Raw genomic sequence first — 23,934 nt, forward strand, 5'->3', positions numbered from 1 at the left:
TCATGACAGTTTCTACATGCCTAAATGCAATAAGTTGCTGCATTGAATATTTGAATATTCTTATTTGTATATATTTCAAAACTTAATTATTTAGGTGAAAATAATTATTTAGGGACATGGGCAAGTTTATAGTCTAAAAAAAGGTATGCAGTCTAAAACATATCACACAAACACTTTAATGAATGTGTCTTTTAATTCAATCATCATACTGAAACACATTTCCAATCATTTAGGTCATTTAGCCCTTTTTTGCTTCCTTTTTTTAGTCGGTAGATAAGAATTAGTGTGCCGATTTTGTCTTATCTGCCATCTGTTCCTGTGAGGGTCCCATGATGGGGATTACACTGACTGAACTAATCCATCCCAAAGAGGCAGATTATTCCCGAGACTGTTTAAATGCAGTTGTATGGGAATGATTCATTCAGCAGGGGACATTTACTGGGAAGAAATAATGAAGCTTTCACAGTCATTAGCAGATAGTATAACAATTTAAAAGCAAGTAAAAGAAGATTTTTTTCAAAATGAAGAGATATGAAGTAAAAAAAAAAATTAATTAAACTTTATTAGTAAATATTTAAAAATAAAGTTAAACCTATATTGTAGAGATATTTGTATGCCACTAATGGCATATTGCAATATTATTAGTCATCCAGTCAGAAAGAATAATTAAGTAGTTTTTTTTCTGAAAATGTAACAAAGTTCTATAACACACATTATTTGTCATTACCAGCCTTGATATTAGTCTTTAGAAACTCAACCATTACATGTAAGTCTGAAAGATGAAAATAGCCTTTGTCACATGCAAGAACTCACATGCTGTTCTTTTGTTATGCAACAGAATTAGCAACTAGAGGGATTTTCAAAAGTGAAAGATGTCTAATATGGAAAGTGGTTGAAAAATAAATCTCTGCTTACTATCACTGGGAGTCTGCTGTTTGGAAATTACATCAGTCATTGGTATTCAACTGTTCAATTGTTGAGAAAAATTTCCAGTAATAAATAAAATTCCATGGAAACAGCCATCCTTCAGAGGTTTATTACAGATTTTGCAATCTTGACTTTGAAGAGAAAAGATGCTGAATGATTTTTACCCAAGTCATCGCTGCAGAGAGAAAAATGGGATACAACAACTTCAACCTTTACACAACCTGCAGTCTGGAATAAAATATTTTTGAGAATACTGTCTATTTGCCATAACAGGCTGATCATAGTCCTGATCATAGAGGAAATAACTTCAAGCTGTGACTGTCAGTAAAGAACATATCACCCATCCCAGAGTAACATCTGTGCCCTGTTCTTCTTTTTCCCAATACAGCTGAGCCTGACTGAGCTCATGAGAGCAGACAGCAGACAGTGGAGACACAACCAAAGAGCAAAACATTACAACAACATGTATAAATAATACTCATCATTCAATAAATATCACATTTTTTTTTACACATATACAAAACATTGTATTAATTATGTTAATTTGGTCATGGAAAATGATGATTATTAATTTTTGTAACTATTTTGTTTCAGATATTAATTTAAAGGTGCCAAAGCAAAAAAACCAAACAAACAACAAAAAACAAAAACAACAAAATATATATATATATATATTTTTTACAATGGTGCATCTCTACCACAATCATCACATATGTTTTAATTATCTCACATGTCACAGAGCAATAAAGAAACCTAATCTCTGATGTTTTATCCAAATAAGGCAAGAACACAGCACCACTTAGACTACACCTCCTGTCTGGTGATTAGCAGTAAAACTGGGGAAATGCATGTATCTGTTCAGGGAATACAATAATTAGCATGTCAGTAAACTCCACTGCTAAGTTAAACTGCAAATCAATGACCTTTTGTAGTTTGACATGAATTGCAATCCTTTTTCTGAGCCAAAAACAAGAATTTCAGCTAAACATGCAGAACTAATATAGGTGAAAATGTCCAGGAAGGAATTCATGCAATGTAAATCACTTCCAGCATGAAATATCGGTATGCACCGCAGCCCACCAAGTCTGTCCAGATCATAAATTAACTTAATATACTGTAGAGTTGCTATTTTTAATATTTTATATTTATTTATAAATTTTAAAAATCAAACAATGACACAGGTACAACCTGTCATTTTTTAACTTGGACACGTTCAGGGCATTAAGAAAGAAGGGGACAAGTGACAAATACACAAAATCAGGTCTGGCTTTCTAGAGCTAACAAATTTTGACAATAGCAAATCCATAAATTAATAAGTAAGATTTAAAAAAATAATGAGTGCCACATATTCTAGCAGTGATGCAGGAGCCCATTACCAGAAATTACAAAATAACAATAACAGAAAATGTAATAAAAATACATCCGCTCCTTTCTTCATTCCTTTGTTCTCATTTCTGTGACATCATTTTCACAAACTCTGTAAAGAAAATAAACATAGTTTCTATAAGCTATGTTCTTCTTGCTCCATAAAGCTACAAATATTTATTCATTCTTATGTAAATGTTGCAGCCTTGCAGCAGCATTATTGATGACATAGATTTGCCAGCAAGATTGAAATATCGGTAAATACGTGTGTAATAAGTTTTTCTACCGAGGACTGTCACAGTATTAGGAAGACAAATTTTGAATATGTTTTTGTCACAACAACAAAAGCTTAAGTTAAACTAATTTCCTTTTCCTTGAGGTGAGTGTTGTTATAAATTGGCACTATATCAGTTAAAACTAAGCTGAATGCACAACTTCTTCTTTCTTTAAGTTTCCTGTTTCACAGTTATAGTAATAGTAATATTATTATGTGAGGCAACACAAAATAATATAAAAAGTTGCTGTAAAATGAAATTATTTTTTTGTGGTCTGTTTGTTTAACTTACCCTCAAAGTCAACTGTTCCATCACCATTGTTGTCAGCCTCCTTGACCACTGCATCGATTTCATTTTTGCTGGTTTGTTTGCCCAACAACTTCAACATAGCATGTTTCATCTCATCAGAAGTGATAGCACCATCGCCATCTAAATCAAACTGCAGAAAAGAGGAAGAAGCCATCCAAATATTGCAAACCTTTTAGAGTTCTGCTGCATGAGTTTCATGCTCTAACAAAGTTTTTTAAAGTAAGTTCATGCACTGCCCACCATGGGGTGCCAAAGACCACAAAGTGAGTCAAAGGTGTGCTTACCTCTTTGAAAGCATCTTTGAGTTCCTTCAAACCAATCATCCCTGCAGTTTCATCCAGAAGCTTGGGGGTCATTAGGTCGACAAAATCCTCAAAGTCCACCCGCCCCCCAACTGCAATAAGATTTCAATAACATAGTTTAAGCAGGGCATTTGTCTTCCTGTGATGATGGACTAGAATGAAATACTTTACAATAGTGTTTCTATGGGTTTCATAAATGTCCATATGTACACACACTGACATAGAATGAGCCAAATGATCATAAAATGCATTATGATGACTAATGTTATTATACCCATATGAAACAGGAAATGTCAGCTTTAATGAACCATTTTCAAGTCAAGTTTCCAGAAACTTTAAGAAGAAATGATGCCATGTTTCTATTTGTGTTTGTAGAAAAATAATAAAAGAAAAAGCGAAAAACAAAAACATAATCAACAAATATGGGACTTTATTACATATTTAAAAAAGTCAAATGTGTGTCACAGAAAAAAAGGTGTTTTTTAATGTCACTGTTATATTTGTCTGTATTATTCTTCATAAAATGTGATAGTTAGACTTCGTTTTCTTCAGTTAATAAACTGTAGGTTTTAGTTTTACTTTGTTGTCACATTACTCACGGTTCATGTTGATGTTTTGGCTCAGTTCTATCAGCTCCATTTCAGTTGGCATATAACCCATGGTCCTCATCAAGTTCCCCAAGTCTTTACAGCTTATTAAACCATCCTTGTCCTTATCAAACTCTACAAAAGCTTCACGTAACTCTGTGGAGCATACAATTTGAGGAAAAGTGAGAAATGTAAAGAATTATACAACCCTTTATAAAGTAAATATGAAAGCTTAACATATAATTACCTTCTATCTCATCATGTGTAAGTGCTCTTGACTGCAAAACAGTTTAAATGAAAATGATATTAGTAATGCTTCAGTAGTGCCACAAATTTGACCTATTTGGTAAACATTAGCCTCAATGAAGCACTCTTCATCTGTTGTTCTTGGACAGATGTTACCAAATCACGCAACACATTCTCATCCCTGGGGACAAACGACTCTTTCTAAAAGTAACAGTCATGCATGCTGTGCATTTCTGCAAGGCTCCTTAAGCTCTGCATATATAATCATGTTCCCTGTATAATAAGAACACCCATAACACATTAGCTGAAACTGCTTTTGTTCAATGACTTTAAGATCTGTAAGTGTGTATAACTTATTTAAACATTACTGCAATAAAATATTGTAAGCTAAGAAGTGAGAGGGAGTCATTGTCACTCAGACATGATAAATGAAAATCTTTAATACAATTGTGTGAGTGAAATACATTCATAGTTGTTTATGTAATTATACTTTTGTCTGGGATATTCTTCTAACAGTTGCTATCTTTATTCCTGAATGGTACATTTTTAGCATGTATTATTATGTTCATATACACCCTTGCATGGCATGTTCTTTAGCTACAGCATCTATCTGATCAAATTTCCTGTGTAGAATGTCCTGTGTAGATCATAGCCTTCATTTGGTAAAGCTATGCTTGTTAGAATTATGTATAAAGTGTCTTATTACTATGAAATTAGAAAATGTATTCAAAGAAAATGAGAGAAAAGCATCCTGGTGAGGAACCAAGCAAAAATCGGCCTTACAATTAGTTCTTTAAGCCTGTTTCCTCATTAGCTGAAAATTCTACGATATAAGAATTACCATAGGAACCAAAACAACTATTCCAAAAAAATAATGAATTTCTGTTGACAGAGAAAAAGAAGAGAAATTTAAATAGACTGAAATCATATGTTTACTTACATGTCTCCTTTTGCCTCCTTTGAGAAAGATGCAGGGCTGTTTAAGACTCATGATGCCAGATTCAGTCAAGATCCCCAAGCTATGTGTATTTGTGAATTTCTTTCTTATAAAACTATAAATTCCTTCTGTTTTTAGTGTGAGCGAGTGAGAGTATGTGTGTGTGTGTGTATGAACTGAGATCAGCTGCGGTCCACATACGCCAGATGAGGCAAGGGATGTCTCATATGGATTATCTCTGCCGCTTTGGTCTGGAAAAGAAAGATAGGCTTAAATGCTGTGCATATAGACAATTTCACATATGTGTTCAAATGTTACCCTAATAAGCTTTTTAATTTGTTACATCAGTTTTACTATCTACAATCTGCTTCCATTACATATTTAAAAATAGAAAAAAAAAGTTTCTTATATGACCCCGCAGTTAACGCTTAGGATTAGTCATAGTCTCTACATGCAAACAATCAGCGAAAACAAAGAATCGCTGTGACTCTTACATGCTTTATATGAGAATACAGCAGTGTCCTGTTATATGACCATATAAGCCAATGCTTTGTCAAAATTTTATGATGTGTGTAACGTCGTCAATCTGCATCATATTCTTAAGTCTTAACTCATAAATACACATTATTTACTGCATCACATAATTTTAAATAAATAAGCACGTGACCAATGTGACGCCTCAAAATAAATACAGGAAAATGAGATTGTGGCAGCTAGCTCAGGCATCAGATATGTATTTAAAATTATACTTGTTTATATAACAGATTAACTGTATTCACCACATAAAATTGTCTTTGTGTAGTTATGTCATGTCCTGATGTCTTTTGTAAAAACTATTAATGAAATGAATATTAATCAGAGTTACATCATTTTCATGCTTGTAACATTTTCCAAATTGTTAAGCAGTAAATAGGTTTTGCCCATAATGACGCCAGACAAGAAGGACTGCCAGTAAGTTGGGTACCTAATAGCCATCACTTTGTTAATAAAGACTTTTTTCTTGAGTTTCTCCTGATGTAATCAAAGTACCTTAAGTGGTAGTTTGTGTCATTGGATTTGTCCTTTTCTTCTTATTCATCATAAGTACAGGCTGGGGATTAGGAGAAACTGGTCAAAATTCAGCTGTTCATTAAATCATTTATTTTTAATGGAACAAAAATAAATATTAGGCTTGTGGGAAGTGAGGTAGCAAACTGAACATGTTTGTTAGTGAAAGCAGAAAGACAGGAATAAATTCCATGCAACATTTAGCTGCATTTTTATTTATATGACCCAGACAAATCTGCCCCTCCCACTTAAGATCTGAGAGCAGATATCCAGATGGTAAACTGGATATTTCTGCCCTGCTGTTGACTGGATGTTTTCCTTCATTAAAGCAACTGCGCTCTCTGGAAGAGTGTATGTGTGACAGAGCAAATGTCTCGATCAAAAGCCTGCGTATATGTGTGTGTGTGGAAATGAGTGAATATGGCTTGTACTGTAAAGCACTTTGAGATAAATGTGACTGTAGTATTGTCACAATGGCCAGTGAGTCTTGAAGGTTTCCTGTTTTCTTGTTTTTTGAAACATGCAGTATCATCTTTAGAGACTTACTGCCCCGTCTCTACATACCTCTGGGACCACAGCTGTAGATGTGAAACTGCTTTAAAAAACGATCAGCACTACAAATACAAGTTCTTAAAACAGAAGGCACACATTTCACTGCACACATTTGAATGTCAGCAGGTGTCCAGGCCTGAAATGGTGAATACACTGTATGCAAACATAATCATAAGAACAAACAAACACTGACAAATCTAAAGTTTTAATGCTTTTTTCTTTCTGTAGGAGACAATTTCTAGAAATGTGGTGTTTAAATGTATTTTTTCTTTTATTTTTTAATCTTATGGCTCATTTTGATGATTAAAGATGCTTGACTAATGATGAAAGACAGAAATGTTTTGCATATCATAGTTAAAATATCAGCAAGGCATGAAACTGAAATTTAACAAGCACAACCAAAAACATGTGCAAATGTGATTTTTTTTTTAGTTTGAAACTTTTTTTTCCCCCACTATGCAAACTCACATCTTCCTGTGCAGATTAGGAAGGAGTAATAAGAAGCAGTTTAAATCTGGTTCACAGAGGTCAGAACTGAAACAGAATTAAACACCCGCAGTCGTCTGTCAGGATTTGAATCACAAATAATATGACTGTGTTTCCAAAGAAGCTGAGTCACTGTAGAAGATGTAAATCATTCTCAGTTGTTCATAAAGAAAGCCTGCATTGGGGTGCTATAAATAATATACCAATTTTCAAATAATTTAAACCCTCCTTTGAGTGTATGCTTCAAATTTCTCAGAATATAACAAACAGACAATAACGCAGAACTAATTACAAAGAAACAATGCTGCTCTATTACGTGGAGACAATGCTGGTACATGTGATGTCCATGAATTTCTGTGCTTTTCAGTACAGAATCATGTCCTCATTCAGTGCCACCTGCTAACTGTTTTTGTCCCTTTTGTACAAAAATGTCTTCAATTTCTCTGAAGTGTTTATTGATTGTATATTACAGATAAAGGAAAATGCTTAATGTGAATTGAATTTGCCAAATTCACACATTAGTGAGACCCTCCACATCTTTACTTCTGTCTTAGCCTCTCAAGGATGTTCTTTTTATACTAAGCTATTGTTACTGATGAACGTCATTAGTTAAATGTTCCACTAGATGATTTTTTTATTAGCATTACACACCTTCTCAATTGATTAGTTGCCCCTGTCTCAACTTTTTAAAAATTAAATGATCTTTGACCATGACTACATGAATGATCCAGCAATGGCCTCTTATCTTTAAAAAAAAAAGTCAAATAAGGTGCATAAGAAGGTGGTTTGTACTGTCACCTTACTGCAAGAAGGTCCTGGGTTTGTATCCATGTTGGGCCTTTTCTATGTGAAACTTGCATGTTCTCCCTGTGCCTGTGGGTTCTCACCCTGGACTTCTACTTCCCCTCACAGTCCAAAGAGATGCTTTTCATGTAAACTGATTATTCTAAATCCTCAGGATGACAAACACACTGACTTCTTTCTGCCATGTGAGTGCTTCTGCTTCTTCACTATGAAGAAACACTGTCTCTGCTGTGTATTACTGTTCCAGAGACACATTAAATTAATCAAATCCTGATGCAAATGCAAATGTGTGAAGTGTACTTCTGTCCTGCTGACCCATCTTATACTTTGTGTTGCTCATCAGAGCAGCAGTGGAGAATCTTCAGGCTCAGGATGACAAACACACTCATTCTGCTGCTGTTTGCTTTCTTTCCGCCATGTGAGTGCTTCTGCTTCTTACTGTTCCATCATTAACCAGGAAAACTGTGTCAGTCAGGTGTTACAGGTCAGAATTTGGAGTCCATTCCTTCCAGTCCTGTAATGAAAAGGCCCGGGGAGACTCTCAGTCTCTCCTGCAGGGGATCTGGTTCTGAATTTACCTGCTGTGCTATGAGCTGGATAAGACAACAACCAGGAAAAGGACTGGAATGGATAGGAAACCTTCCAGCAACAACAAATATGCGAGTAGTTTGAGTGGACGTATAGAAGTCAGTAGAGATGACAGCAACTACATAGTGTATCTGAGGCTTTCCAACTTAAAGCCAGAGGACTCTGCTGTGTATTACTGTGCCAGACACACAGTGGTTTAAGTAATGAGAGGCTATATAAAACCTTCAGCCATACAGTTTTACAGGAATCTACAGTGGGCAGTAGATGATCAAGAATATAATGTTCATCTCACTGACATGATAATGCTTGTGATTCTTCCACGTGTGAATACAAATTTAAAAAATGCAATAACCTCTAACAAACATATCAGAGAATAAATGTATAAATACATTTAAACACTAGCAATCAACCATCAATATTTTGAGTCTACCTTGAGTCTGTATGTTTCAAGAACATAGCTTTAAAAAACATGTGTTTGTTTTTTATTTTGAGATAGAGAACTTAGTTCAAGTATTTTACTTGTCTCTTTCCTAGGTGTTCCAGAGAAAAGGATGTTGATCCTCAAACAGTGAATAAAAGCAAACACATCTGGAAGTATTTAAAACATGCTTTAGTCAGAGAGTTTATCAGTGCAAGAGACAACAGCAGGGTCAAACAGTCATTTCCCTTTTTCCTAAACATTTTCCTTGAAGCTTTCATGAGGAGGACCAACGATGAGAAAGAGGAAAAACATTGACATACAATCCACATACACTAGGCTACTTTACTTTCGTATTAATGAACAGTGTTGATGTGGATCTGCTGTGGTGAATATACAAGTTTTGAAATGTAGCATACAACAACGGTGTTTCATATAGATTTCTTCATCAGATTCAGTATAAGAGAACACGGCACCAGAAGAAACCCAAACTGAACTCTACTGAAACAGCAAAGATGATGTTTGTAGTATAATTTTTAAAGAACTGGGGCAAAGCATACCTGGATCAACAACTTAAAGATGAAACCTTCAGCAGAACCAAAGTCAGAGACGGCAGCTCTCTGTTCTGACTGAGTGGTGTGACTAAAAAGCAAAATCACCAGACACAACAGAAGCAGCATGGTGTATCTGAGATTATCCAGTGTAAAGCAAAACCAACCACAGTAACACAAATCATCAGGAGATATAAACATGAACCTGAACACTCTTAATATGAAACCACCAGAAGAGGAACCCTCAGAACACTCATCATCATCATCATCATCATCATCATCATCATCATTTATTTATTTATATAGCACTTTAAAAACACAGTGCATTGTACAGCAGGTAGATGAGGAACAATGAGGAAAGAGTGCAGTCTGCCCAGGCCTTTTCACTACAGGACTAGAAGGAATAGAGGCCATAGTCTGACATGTAACATGAAAACAGATGAGCCACCAGAAAGAGAGATCAAAATCAAAATGTTCTGGCATCAGTGACTGACCAACAGTAAACGTGTCCTGGTAAAAGATGAAACAATAAGAAGCAGAACAAATGCAGTGTTCTGTCAGGATTAGAATCACAAATAGACCTTTGTTTCAAAAGAATTGAAACACTTTATAAATAGAACAACATTGTTTTTTCAAATCATTTAAACTCCTTTTTTTTTTTTAAGTAAAAACATCATTACTACTCTATAACTTTTATAAAATTTAAGAGTCAGGCAATTAAACTGACTCTATCACAAAGGGAGAATGTTGCTATATTACATGGAGACAAATGTTGCTACATAAAAGCTTGTGCTGAGAGATACCTGCGGCTCTCCTCGATACTATGTTCTTATTTTCTTTAATTCAATTCAATTCAATTCAATTCAAACACTTGGCCAGTACTGTATCATGTCCTAATTCAGTGCTGCCTGTCTGAATGGATGTTTACTTATACTTTTCTTTTACAAGTAGAACGTGAAAGAGAGTGTGATAATTACTATGTGTTTATCTTTTTATGGTCGAGTAAATCTTATAAAATATAACTACTGACTGTGAGGGAGTCGTATTATTTCTTCTGATATATATTATAGTTAGAAAAATATAATAATTAAAAAAGAAAACTGGATATCTGTGTTTAAAATGTCCTAAATGAAGGCAACATTAGATTCAGTGATAAGGAATAACAGCACCAGAGCCACACCTTCTTCATTAAATCCTGATGCAAATGCAAATGTGTGCAGTGTACTTCTTTCCTGCTGACCCATCTTGTACTTTGTGTTGATCATCAGAGCAGCAGTGGAGAATCTTCAGGCTCAAGATGACAAACACACTCACTGTGCTGCTGGTTGCTTTCTTTCTGCCATGTAAGTGCTTCTGCTTCTTCACTATGAAGAAACACTATGTCAGCCAGTCATTGAAGAACATCATTTCTGTTTTCATCTCCCCAGGTGTTACAGGTCAGAGTTTGGAGTCTGTTCCTTCCAGTCCTGTAATGAAAAGGCCTGGGGAGACTCTCAGTCTCTCCTGCAAGGGATCTGGTTCTGACTTTACCTGCTGTGGTATGAGCTGGATAAGACAACAACCAGGAAAAGGACTGGAATGGATCGGGGTTGGCCACAGCCCTTCCAGCAACAACAGATATGCGAATAGTTTGATTGGACGTATAGAAGTCAGTAGAGATGACAGCAACTACATAGTGTATCTGAGCCTTTCCAACCTAAAGCCAGAGGACTCTGCTGTGTATTACTGTGCCAGAGACCCACAGTGGTTTAAGTAATGAGAGAGGCTTTACAAAAACCTTCAGACATACAGTTTCACAGGGATCTACAGGGGGCAGTATATGACCAAAAATCTGATGTTCAACTCATTGTCACAATAACACCTGTGATTCTACCATCTGTAAATACTAGGGGTGCAACGATACACAAAATTCACGGTTCGGTTCGGTTCGATACTTTGGTGTCACGGTTCGATATTTTTTCGATACAAAAAAAAATGTTCATGCCTTTTTAATTTGTCATTTATTAAAATTATAAATATATATTTTAACACAAAAGTACAGTTTTTAAATTTAACCCTAACCCTTGTGCGTGTTGTTTTTTAGCTCGTCATATTGCAGCCACAGAAATTCTTTTGTCCATGAAACCATAAAGCTGCACTTTCTTTTTGCCTTATAGTCTGATTTGTCATAACTTCTCCGTTTTGTGGTAAGCTTTTCTTTGGCTGTCACTTCTTCACCCTGACCTGTCTTATTTGGCTCAGCAGAACTAAAATATATATCTGTCTGTGAAGGTTCTCAATCATCCAGGTCATCGTAGTGAAATATATATCCTGCCGCACTCACATAAGCTCAGCGATTCTCTGCGCGATCAACCTCTCACATGTTTAAGCTGCGGGAGATTTCACTTGTCATGTTTGCATAGTAAGCTAACAATTAATAAGACGATGTCAGAGGAATTGGTGCACAAATTATCATCACTCACAGATCAGTGCTGTCGCTCTCTATACACAGTTCGCGCGATTGCAAAGTGAAAGCAAAAAAACAAGCGCAAATTCAAACACGATTTCAATATGTCACATATTGACAGTGGCTCACCCAATGACATAATTACCCAGCTACATTTCTGAAAGAATGCAAAAGCATTGACATATATTTTTCCTTCCTACAATAGCCCGACAGGCAGGGGAGAGATAGCCCCGGGACGTCGGGCTAGCGATATTGCGAGCCCTGTATCTGATTGAGGAATCACTCATCTTTGGAAAAGAGAGTTTATTACAGAGAAATGTCTCTTTCCAAAATAAAAGCTATACTATCCGCTTCTTCTGGGCTATATTCTCAGCAGCATATTAAACATATCAGGTCTCCATAAGGAGAATCCTGTGCTAACAGCTGTCTAAATGACTCGGCTAAAGTTTGTAGCATGCATGCTTGTTGTTTTTGTCTTTGCACTAGGATGATGTCGGTGTAAATGTGCAGTCATATTCGTTGTGTTCCCACTAGTGCTTTCAGGTTAATCTCGTTGAAATAACCTTAACGCCACAACACGGCAAATCTCCGTTAACGAGCTACCCTATACAGAGGGGCTAGACGGCCAACACGTTAACGAGCTAACTGCGCTAACACACTAGCTCCCACCCATGTAATTGAGCATTGCATGGCACATCCAACATACTGTTTTACTTTAGTCCATGACTCGCTTACCTTCAGGGTCATACGTCACATGAAAACCAAAATAATTCCAAACGCCAGATCTGAATGAGGGTGGGGAGGTCCACTTCTGTCTCGCTAGCTTGCCCTGCGCGCTTCCTTCTGACGATGCTGTCTGTGTTGAGTGCTCAGTGAATCTGCGTTCGACTACTCCGCCTAGGCTGCACTCTCGAGCCTAGGCGGAGTAGTCAAATGCAGATTCACTGAGCGCTCAACACAGACAGCATCGTCAGAAGGAAAGTTGATAAAATAAATTACAAATTTTGTATTGTTCTTTTTTTTTTCTCCCCTTTGGTTTTCTTTCTTTCTCTCCCCCTCTTTCTTTCATTCTTTCCCCCTGTCCTATCCCACAGTCATGTCTGTCCCGTTTGCAACTGAAAATAAAATAAATTCATAATTATAATAAAGGTCAATCAAATGGACCAATATGATGATCCACTTAAAATAAATCCTCTTGGCATCTTTCTTGGCCTCAAGACAACAATTCTGATGGCTATAGATCCAAACGGGACACAAAAAAAAAAAAAAAAAAAAAAAAAAAATTGAAAAAAAAAAAAATTTGAAAAAAATTGTATTGTTCGATACATATGCGTACCGAACCGAAAGCACTGTATTGAACGGTTCAATATCGATACGAATATCGTTGCACCCCTAGTAAATACATATTTTTAGAAGCTAGAGTATTTCTATGTAAATGAACGTGATAAATATTGATACAAATGTTTAATTTAAGCATTTAAACATTTAATATAGTCATATTTCATTTTTAATTTTAAAATGTTTTAAAATTTAAACTATGGGATTTATTGCCTCTATGTTTTTTTTTTTGTTTTTTTTAATTAGAGCAACTTTTCTTTCTTTCTTTCTTTTTTCTTGTTCTTTTTTAAAGTATTGTCTGGCAAACACAACAACAGCAAAGACATTACGGTATCAGATGAAGTATTCACAATGTGTTTTGGTCTGTCATCCAAAGACGGGATTACCTGCTCCAGAGACAACAGCAGAGTGGAGATTGAATAGTAAAAAAAAACAAAACATTTAGACTTTTCCTAAACATTTTTTCTTGAAAATGCCATGAGTTCAAGTAAAAATCTGATGTAGAAACAACAAATGTGTTGCTTAGATAATCTGACTGCACTTATACTACAGTACATTGATAGAACTACTAGACCACCTACTCAGTACACCTATGGGAGTTGGTAGACAATTGAAAGTCATGTGATAAAGCTCCTGGCATACAGTTTTTGTGCTGATGTTATACCAGGTAGGTTTGGAGCTTTGGAGTTACTGAGTCATCAGTACTTTTATGCACAATGCACCTCAGCATTTGACCTAACTCTAACTTTATGTGGTCTGAGACTTCATGGCTAAGTTGCTGTGGTCCTTGAATGCTTCCACTTCCATGCAACACCAGTTACAGTCTATTGTGGAATATCTAGGAGGGAAGAAATTTCGCAAACTGCAGCGATCGCATCATAATTTATCACCATGTTCACATTAATTGCACTGTATAGAACGACTCATTTTTTCATGAGTGTTTGTAAAGATGGCATGAACAGGTGTTTGATTTCATACAGCATGTTACCTGCATGTTCTCTGTTGGTCTTTTGCTGTGAGCCTCACTGAAAAAGAGACATGGACAGTATAATCAAAGCACTGCTAATGTTACACTGTTGCAATACATCAGTGTTCACCATGTTATATTCCACAGGTGTGAAGTGTGAGCAGCTTACCCAGTCAGCCTCTGCAACTGTGCAGCCAGGGTGACGTCTGACCATCACTTGTCAATTTTCACATTGTCAGTGCTCGAATATTCTGGATAAGACAAGCTGCATACAGAAAAAGAAACTAAGTCCACTGGTAATGTACATGTCAGACACAGCACACAGTACAAGCAGTAAAGAACACGTTTAGCATGAACACAGACTCTTTCAGAAGGAAGTTGACTCTGATGATCAGTCTAATGGTGCCAGAGAACCACCCACAGTAACGCACATAATATAGATATAATACACAATCTTTATTCTAATGATAATAGCATGATATTCGTAGAAGCCAAAAATAATTATGTATAATATATGATGACTTCAGTGTCTAATGTGACTTTATTTGAATCTGTCCCATCTGATGGCTGAAACATGGGCAGAGGAGATAAAGGCCTGTGATGCTACCTGGAGTGTGTGGCTGTAGCAGGACAACTCAGTCTTTGACTTCTATAAAGGTTATTTACCACCCATTTCCTCAGCCAAATACCAGAAAACTGGTTGCCAGAGGGGCAATTTAATAATAATTACACCATCATAACAGCAAAGTATCCTTAAAAAAATCATAATCAGAATACAATAAAATGTTATCCTATTGTTATAACTCTGTTTAAATTATATATCACTATTTTACAGTAAATGTAATCTCAATGTCTTTTATATTGTAAATTAAAGTTTTTGAGACACATTTGATTATTTGATATTGATATTTTAGCCTCTCCCTAGTAAAACCCAGACGCCAAAATATTGTCCACTTATTGACTCTCCCCTCAAAGCACTTCCTTCATCCCTTCACTTATAAAGTCATGCTCAGACTTTTCTGATGACAGTGCTCCGGCCTGAAAGTTGCTTAATGTCATGATAATGATACAAAAAAATAATAATCAGATTTTAAAAATTGTTTGAATTACTAAACATTTCACTCTGATTTTCATTGAGCTTTAGCAGGTTTGAATGGTCAGGCTTTGGAGTCCATTCCCTCCACTACAGTACAGTGTTCTCCTCCTGACTCTTGGTGGCGCTGTCACTTGGTGTTCGCTCGCTCTGTGGTAGAGTATCACTTCCTATTCCTGCTCAAACACAGTGGTGTTTCTGAGTAGCTTATCTGCTGAGCAATTTAATTAAAAACTTTTAAATACATTATTTTTTAATAGTATAATCCTCACGTCCTTCATTCGAAGCACACTTTCTGTGTACTCACTACCTAATTTATAACCAAAGTATTCACTCACTGTGTCTGTACTGTTTTGCTAGCTTAGCTCATACAGCTATGCAGATGACACCCAGCTCTATCTGTCCATGAAGCCAGATAACACACACTAATTAGTTCAACTGCAGGAAGACATAAAGACCTGGATGGCCGCTAACTTTCTGCTTCTTACAGTTTTTGCCCGTTGCTTGAACACCATGAACCCATGCTCAGACTAAAGTAACACAACGTGAAGCTTTTGTTACCATACCTCAAACACATGTACCCATACCTTAAACAAAAGCGCTGCTTTGCACCCCAGTACCAATTATGCAACACTCCTACTCCTTTATGCAACACACCTACCCCTTTATGCAACACACATGGTCCTGCATGCTACACTCTATTTCATACATAAGACACTTCGCTCACAAAATGAAATCTCAGGGTGCCATTCGGAAAACACATGTATCCAAAATACAAAACACATCGGATAATTGCAACCACTCAAATACACACCTGAAGGCACGTACTTGCAAAACCGAACACCAATTAGCCAACTACAAAAAGCCCTCAGCGTAGCCATTTCAAGAACTTTGCAAGCATGGATGGAGGGAGAGGAAGAGGAAGAGGTAGAGGAGGAGGAGGAAGAGGAGGAGAAGGCCGAAGAGGCCATGAACGGACCCATATTTCTGATGAAATAAGAGCAACTTTGGTGGACCATGTCATCAACCATGGCCTGACTATGAGGGAAGCTGGGCAGAGAGTCCACCCACATCTAAGCCGCTTCACAGTGGCATCTGTAATACGAACATTCCGACTAGAAAACAGGTATGTCTTCACCTCCATACCTTCTGCTCTACTCAGATGGTTTTATAGCACTGTTCTACAGTATATCACATTACCATATCAAGTGTACGGGGTGCTAATGCTCCTTTTGCAGCCAAAGTGGCTGATTCCTTATATTGAAGTACAGTGTTGTACAGTGGATGACACAGTACATACAGTAAAGTACTGTAAGAAAAATAAGCAAACCGATGACAATATGTGGTTGTATTCCTCCAGAATGACCCGAAGACCTTCTGGGGGAGGACGGCAACGCCTGTTCACACAACAGCAGGAACTTGCCGTTGTGGACCTAGTGAGGGCAGACAATGCCATCCGTCTCCACCAGCTACGACGGAAAATACTTGCAGACAGGCGAGTGTTCAACAACATAAACCATGTGAGCATCACCACCATCAGACGCATCTTGGGTAAACTCAGCATCACCATGAAGCAGCTCTACAGAGTCCCATTCGAGAGGAACAGTGACAGGGTCAAAGGACTTCGAGCTGAATATGTACGGGTACGTGTAACTGTCCCTTACATTTACAATAGAGTATTGGTGAAGTCCAGTAGCAGCTGAATATGTACCATATCAGTACCACATGGATCTATTCTGAGAGCTACACAGGTACCTGTGTGATGGGGTGAGGGTGCCGTATGTGTAGCACTGTAGTACAGTGACATGTTCCCCTTTTTTTCAGAGAATCTCGGCCATGGATGGAGCTGCACAGCCTCATGAATACATTTTCATTGATGAAGCTGGATTCGACCTGAGCAAAACAAGACGACGGGGTCGTAATGTAATTGGCCAAAGGGCAATTGTGCACGTCCCAGGGCAGCGCGGGGGAAACATCACATTATGTGCCGCCATATGCCTTCGAGGGCTTCTGCACCATCATGCAATACTAGGTCCATACAATAGCCAACACATACTCACATTTCTAGATGCTCTCCATGATATAGTTGTACAGAACAGAGCAGATCAGCTCAGGTTTGTGGTGATATGGGATCATGTCAGTTTCCATCGGGCTGCTCTGGTCCAGGCCTGGTTCTCCAACCACAATCAATTTGAAGTGGTATACTTGCCCCCTTACTCACCATTTTTAAACCCTATTGAGGATTTTTTTAGGCTTGGAGATGACGTGTATATGACCGCCAACTACATGCCTGCATGCCTCTTCTGCAGGCAATGGAACAGGCCTGCGGCGACATTCAGGTGACAGCAATCCATGGATGGTTTCGACATGCAAGAGGATATTTTCCCCGGTGCCCAGCGGGAGAGGACACTGCTTGCGATGTTGATGAGGTCCTGTGGCCAGACCCCAACAGACGGCGGGATCCATGAGCCCACTTATGCACAATTGTCATGGTTTTTTGTGTTTACAGTATAGTGTTTTTTCTATTGCAGTATTATTGTGTTGTGGTTTTTTTTTTTTTTGCTTCATCTGAATTCATGGTACTGCGATGTACACTATTGAGTAGGTCTATTTGCGTTTTTGGTTGTTTGGAAATGTGTCTCCTGTAAATGTGCCTTCTGAATACACAATGGAAATCAAGGACTGCAGTGTTTTATGTAAAGAAGACTAGTGTGTTCCCCCTGATCTGTAAGTGTTTGCATATGATGCAAGTATGTGTCATTTTGTCAACAGAGTTACATTTTGACAGAGGAATGTTAGGTTTTGACAGCAGAGTTTAGGTTTTGGGAGTGGAGTTTCATTTTGGCACAGATGTGTATGGTATATTTCCCAGTGTTGTGTCGTGTTTACTTGTGTTTAGAGTTTTGGCACAATGAGCGACGTTTTGCCAAATGTGTTCAAGCAACGGGCAAAAACTGTAATTCAGATCAAACTGAGGTTATTGTACTCGGCCCTGAAAATCTTAGAAATATGGTCTCTAACCAGATTCTTACTCTGGATGGCATTACCTTGGCCTCCAGTAACGCTGTGAGGAACCTTGGAGTCATTTTTGATCAGGACATGTCCTTCAATGCACATATTAAACAAATATGTAAGACTGCTTTCTTCCATTTGCGCAACATCTCTAAAGTTAGAAATATCCTGTCTCAGAGTGACGCTGAAAAACTAGTTCATGCATTTATTACTTCCAGGCTGGACTACTGCAATTCATTATTATCAGGATGTCCAAAAAACTCACTGAAAAGCCTTCAGCTAATCCAAAATGCTGCAGCAAGAGTGCTGACAGGGACTAGAAAGAGAGAACATATTTCTCCTGTTTTGGCTTCCCTTCATTGGCTTCCTGTTAAATCCAGAATTGAATTCAAAATCCTGCTCCTCACATACAAGGTCTTAAATAATCAGGCCCCATCTTATCTTAATGACCTTGTAGTACCATATCACCCTATTAGAGCACTTCACTCTCGCACTGCAGGCCTACTTGTTGTTCCTAGAGTATTTAAAAGTAGACTGGGAGGCAGAGCCTTCAGTTTTCAGGCCCCTCTTCTGTGGAACCAGCTTCCAGTTTGGATTCAGGAGACAGACACTATCTCTACTTTCAAGATTAGGCTTAAAACTTTCCTTTTTGCTAAAGCATATAGTTAGGGCTGGACCAGGTGACCCTGAATCCTCCCTTAGTTATGCTGCAATAGACGTAGGGGATTCCCATGATGCATTGAGTTTTTCCTTTCCAGTCACCTTTCTCACTCAGTATGTGTTAATAGACCTCTCTGCATTGAATCATATCTGTTATTAACCTCTGTCTCTCTTCCACAGCATGTCTTTATCCTGTTTTCCTTCTCTCACCCCAACCGGTCGCAACAGATGGCCGCCCCTCCCTGAGCATGGTTCTGCTGGAGGTTTCTTCCTGTTAAAAGGGAGTTTTTCCTTCCCACTGTCGCCATAGTGCTTTCTCATAGGGGGTCATATGATTGTTGGGTTTTTCTCTGTATCTACTGTAATATAAAGCGCCTCGAGGCAATTTTTGTTGTGATTTGGTGCTATATAAATAAAATTGAATTGAATTGAATTGAATTGAAAAACCCTCAGGAAGCCCTCAGGCATTTCTGCAGAGGATCTGGTTTTGATTTTGGCCAGTGTGGAATAAACTGGATCAGACAACCAGCAGGAAAAACACTAGAATGGATGGGAGCTATCTGGTATGATGCAAGTAGGACTGCTTATGCCAGCAGCATGTAAGGATCTATAGAAATTGTCACGGTCCCCGTGTCTCTCTGGTTGGCCCACGCTGGCTACAGGTTTTGTTGTTGTTAGTTTTAGTTTTTTGTCTCTCCTCCTCCTCTCTGCCTGGGTGGAGCTCATTACGGGCTCTCACTCTTGGCCCACGCACCCCTGTGGATGGTGTCCACCTGCGGCTGATCTGGCTGATTTCCCCAGCTGCTATTTAAGGCAATGGCACAGAGCAGCTCACCGCTGGAACGTCGAACCACCTGAGTTCGTGCTCGCGGCATATTCAAAGAAGAATCGCTTACACGTGTTTTATGTTGTGGAACTAACCTTTGACCTTCTGTCTGTAGATTCTGGACCGAATCACCGGACCTGTCCAAGTGGGGCAGTGTGTGGAGTGTTGGAGCGAGTGCGGCTGAAGAGGAGTGCGTGTGTGCGGAGGAGCGGTGGCGGTGACTGAGTGGAAGAGGAAGCGTGTGTGTGGATTCCCCCCCCCCCCTTCTCTCCCTGGAGCCCTGGACCCCCTCCCAACTCACTGTACATATATTTTGCACTAAGGTGATCCCTATTGTAAATAAATCCCCTTTTGTTTCCTTGAAAGAACTGTCTGCGCGTGGGTCCGTTCAGTAGCCATGACAGAAATCACCAGAAATAACAGCAATAGGATTGTGTATCTGAGACTGTCCAACCTAAAGCCAGAGGACTCTGCTGTGTATTACTGTGCCAGATAGAGTCACACAAGCCATTAGGAAACCTGAACAACAACCCCTCAGTGGCTGATCAGTTATAGCATGAAGTTAACAGGGCAGCTGTCAGACCAAAATAATAACAGATCAGAGCAGGATGGCACTTGAATAACGGGCAAAGTATAGTTAAATGAGTCATACTTAGCTGTCGTTAGCATTACATTACAAAAACAAAATCATGATCTAATTTCTATAAATTTTCTATTAATTTTAATGTAACAAAAGTCATCTCAGTGTGAATCATGTTGTAAGGCAAAAAGGAAAAAAAAGAGAAAAATCCAGGTTTCCCAAAGCAATGAGAGGAAAAACCTGATGAACCCTGTGCCTGTGATCCAGAGATACCTGCTATAGTGTGGCTGGAAACATTAAAATAGACTAAAAGTTAGAGAGAGAGAAGTGGGACTAATGAAAGAAGGTAAAAGTGGAGATCCTTAGGCAAATATACATAGAGGAGAAAAAAACAGGTATTTGTGTGTGTGTGTGTGTGTGTGTGTGTGTGTGTGTATCTGCTATTGTCCACATGAAAGCCATATCATGTGTTTTCTGACAAAGCAATAAAAAGGGCATATCTGCATCTAGTAGGGATAAATGCACACATATATATCACATGTATGCTTAAAATATGTAAAAGTTCAAATAGATACAAGAAAGGACACAAGATCCTTTTCCACAATGTTAGGAATTTTGGACATCTTACTTAGGAACAAGGAAAATCTGCTACATTACAAAATGAATGAAAATTTTTGATTAAATCATAAGAGATGCCAGCACAAGAGCCACTCCCTCTCTATAATATCCTGATGCAAATCTTCACTGTGTGCAGTGTACTTCTGTGCTGCTGACTTGTCTTAAACTTTTTGTTGATCATCAGAGCAGCAGTGGAGAATCTCTACAGTCACAATGACACAGACACTCACTCTGCTGCTGGTTGCATTTTTATTTCCTTGTGAGTTCTTTTGCTTCCTACTGTTTCATCATTTTCCAGGACACTCTGATTGATGGTCAGTCAGTGATAACTAATGTGTTGGTCTTCTGTCCTTTCATTTCATCAGGTGTTACAGGTCAGAGTATGGAGTCCATTCCTTCCAGTCCTGTAGTGAAAAAGCCTGGGGAGACTTTCAGTCTTTCCTGCAGAGGATCTGGTTTCACATTTACCTGCTGTACTATGAACTGGGTTAGACAACAACCAGGAAAAGCACTGGAATGGATCGGAGAAGGCTGGTCTGATTCCAGCAGCAACAGTTATGCGAGCAGTTTGAGAGGACGCATAGAAGTCAGTAGAGATGACAGCAACAGTCTGACATATCTGAGACTTTCCAACCTGAAGCCCGAGGACTCTGCTGTGTATTACTGTGCCAGACACACAGTGGTTTAAATAATGAGAGAGGCTTTACAAAAACCTTCAACCATACAGTTTCACAGGAACCTACAGGGGGCAGTAGATGATCAAAAATATGATGTTCAACTCACTGTCATAATAACACCTGTGATTCTACCATCTGTGAATAAATATTAGTAAAACGCACAGAATCTAAAAACATGTTATGGTAACAATGAAAAAAATAACTCCAAGTTAGAAAAGCAGTTAAAACAATGAATGCAAGTACAAAGCATTAAACAAAGAAGCAAAACAAACTGTTCTTTTCTGTTTTTCAACCTTGTATCGTTAATCACATTATAAAAATTAACTTCTGTGTTGCAGATATTCTTTTGTCTAAGTCAGCAGAAGATGATATGAGGCTGAACTCACTGTTAAATGTGTGTTTGTCTGTGTGCTGGGTTGGACCCTCAGATTGATCCACATTGCTGCCAGCTTCTCTGATCACTGTATCAGTTTTTGCATCCATGTTCATCAAACTTTGCCCCAGCATATCTAATGAAGGGAATAGTACCTCTAACATCTATATGCAATTATTTGAAAATGGATATTAAAATGTTTGAAAGTTTAAATGTACAAAACCAAATTTGCTGCAGCAAGCAGACACACAGTAGATTTATAACTAAAAGTAATACTGAAAAAATATATCTATTCACTGCAAACTTTTCTTTTTAGATGCATTTGAATAATATTTAAGCAAAATATGTCAGTCCCTCCCTAGTAAAATCACAGTGGCAGACTTCTGTGCTCTTAGGAGCCGTCAGCTTCATTTCAAGCACTTCATTCACACCTTCACTTTCAAGATGATGTTTAGACTGTCTGTCTGTCTGCTGACAGTTGTCTGTCTGCCCTGTATGATGCTTCATATTGTGATACATAAAATATTGTTTTTATTAAGATCATTTGTTTAAATCATTATTTTCTTCCTGATTTTCACTAATCTGATTTTTCTTCTCGTTGTTCAGGTTTGAATGGTCAGGCTTTGGAGTCCATTCCTTCCACTCCAGTGTTAAAAAAGCCCCAAGAAGCCCTCAGTCTTTCCTGTAGAGGAACCGGTTTCAATTTCGGCCAAGCAGGAATGCAATGTATCAGACACCCTGCAGGAAAAACACTAGAGTGGATGGGGGTCATTTGGTTTGATGCAAGTAAAACCATTTATGCCAGCAGTGTGCAAGGACGTGTAGAAATCACCAGAAACAACAGCAACAGCATGGTGTATCTGAGACTGTCCAGCCTAAAGCCAGAGAACTCTGCTGTGTATTACTGTGCAGCAGTAACATCGAGTGCCACAGTAACAGAAACCATGAAGAGACCTGTACAAAAACCCTTCACTGGTTTAACATTTATATGAAGCTGCCAGAGGAGGAGCTCTAAGGCTACTGATATAGGTTTGCACAATTAAAAAAGTCATGTACTTTAGAATAATGAAAATAGGTAAATACATACAATACAGATATAAAATATATAGATAATATATAATATATATAATATAGGTGGAAAGAAGGAGTATTTCTTCAATCACATCTTCATATGTTCAAATGTGAAAGCAGTGTTCTGTTTAGATGATTGTACCTTGTAAACCCTGCGTATGCTGCTCAGTTTTAGATCTTTTACAGCTGCATATGACATCTTTCATCTTTTCATTTTGTACTTTCATATTTAGATGAGAATATGTTATCTACTTTATTAAACACTAAATAACTCAACACTAACACTAACACTAATAAAAGATAATGTTTCTGTAATGTAATCTTTACTCATTTGGTATAAAAAACAAACAAACAACAAAAAAAATGTAATATTCCTAAAAAATGCATAAATCCTTTTCCTAGAATATTGCGCTGACTTTTAGTTTTTAAATGTTAAATATATCAGAGTTTGAATTCTGTTTGAATTTATTTAGGTTTTGTTTAAATTTAATCTTTAATGTTTGGATTTTTGTTAAGTTGTCATAGGCCTGGGTGTGGGGACCCAGGGCTCATGTGTTTTTTGAGGGTTTAATGAATTTTATAAGTTCTCTTTGACTATCGGAGTGTTTGTGGTTGCTTGTTGGTGTGATCTGCTCCTTGTTTCCCTGTGTACACGTTTGAGTGTGTGTGTGTGTGTTTGTTTTGCTTCCATACCAGGCCTAGAGACTCTTCCTGCCTTTGAGCTTTAACAGTAACAAGTCATAATGTTCCCACAGTTTTATTATCTTCATAGAGCATGTGTTTAATAATTATTACATATGGAGATTTTTACTAATGTATCAGAAATTCATTTCTAGAGCAAATTATTACATATTATGTAATAAATAAAGACCATAATTT

At 37.8% G+C, this 23,934-nt stretch overlaps 2 protein-coding genes and 1 gene segment (V, D, J or C); 2 read left to right on the plus strand and 1 right to left on the minus strand.

The window, feature by feature from the left end:
* Window positions 1–581: 581 nt before the first annotated feature.
* cabp5b (calcium binding protein 5b) lies at window positions 582–12,685 on the minus strand. Its single transcript, XM_086288902.1, has 7 exons — window positions 12,576–12,685; window positions 4,952–5,199; window positions 4,013–4,043; window positions 3,778–3,921; window positions 3,161–3,270; window positions 2,859–3,006; window positions 582–2,404 (listed from the first exon to the last, which is right to left on the minus strand). Exons 2-7 carry the CDS (start codon window positions 5,000–5,002, stop codon window positions 2,376–2,378), a joined length of 513 nt encoding a protein of 170 aa, XP_086145028.1. The 5' UTR covers window positions 5,003–5,199; window positions 12,576–12,685; the 3' UTR covers window positions 582–2,375.
* On the plus strand, window positions 10,692–11,150 carry LOC147332374 (immunoglobulin heavy variable 5-51-like). The segment is given in 2 exon segments: window positions 10,692–10,737; window positions 10,822–11,150. Coding segments are annotated over 2 exon segments (375 nt in total).
* A 3,452-nt stretch (window positions 12,686–16,137) lies between the features above and the next one.
* LOC147332375 (uncharacterized) lies at window positions 16,138–21,426 on the plus strand. Its single transcript, XM_086290795.1, has 5 exons — window positions 16,138–16,364; window positions 16,599–16,881; window positions 17,063–17,352; window positions 19,852–19,953; window positions 21,300–21,426. The coding sequence occupies exons 1-5, from the start codon at window positions 16,138–16,140 to the stop codon at window positions 21,424–21,426; spliced, it is 1,029 nt and encodes a 342-aa protein (XP_086146921.1).
* The last annotated feature ends 2,508 nt before the right edge of the window (window positions 21,427–23,934 follow it).

Source organism: Aulonocara sp. 'chitande type north' Nkhata Bay, linkage group LG4 (assembly GCF_057382095.1).
Source record: "Aulonocara sp. 'chitande type north' Nkhata Bay isolate Kocher_YH1m ecotype deep benthic linkage group LG4, A_spYH_male_GT1.1, whole genome shotgun sequence".
NCBI classification, from domain to species: Eukaryota; Metazoa; Chordata; class Actinopteri; order Cichliformes; family Cichlidae; genus Aulonocara; species Aulonocara sp. 'chitande type north' Nkhata Bay.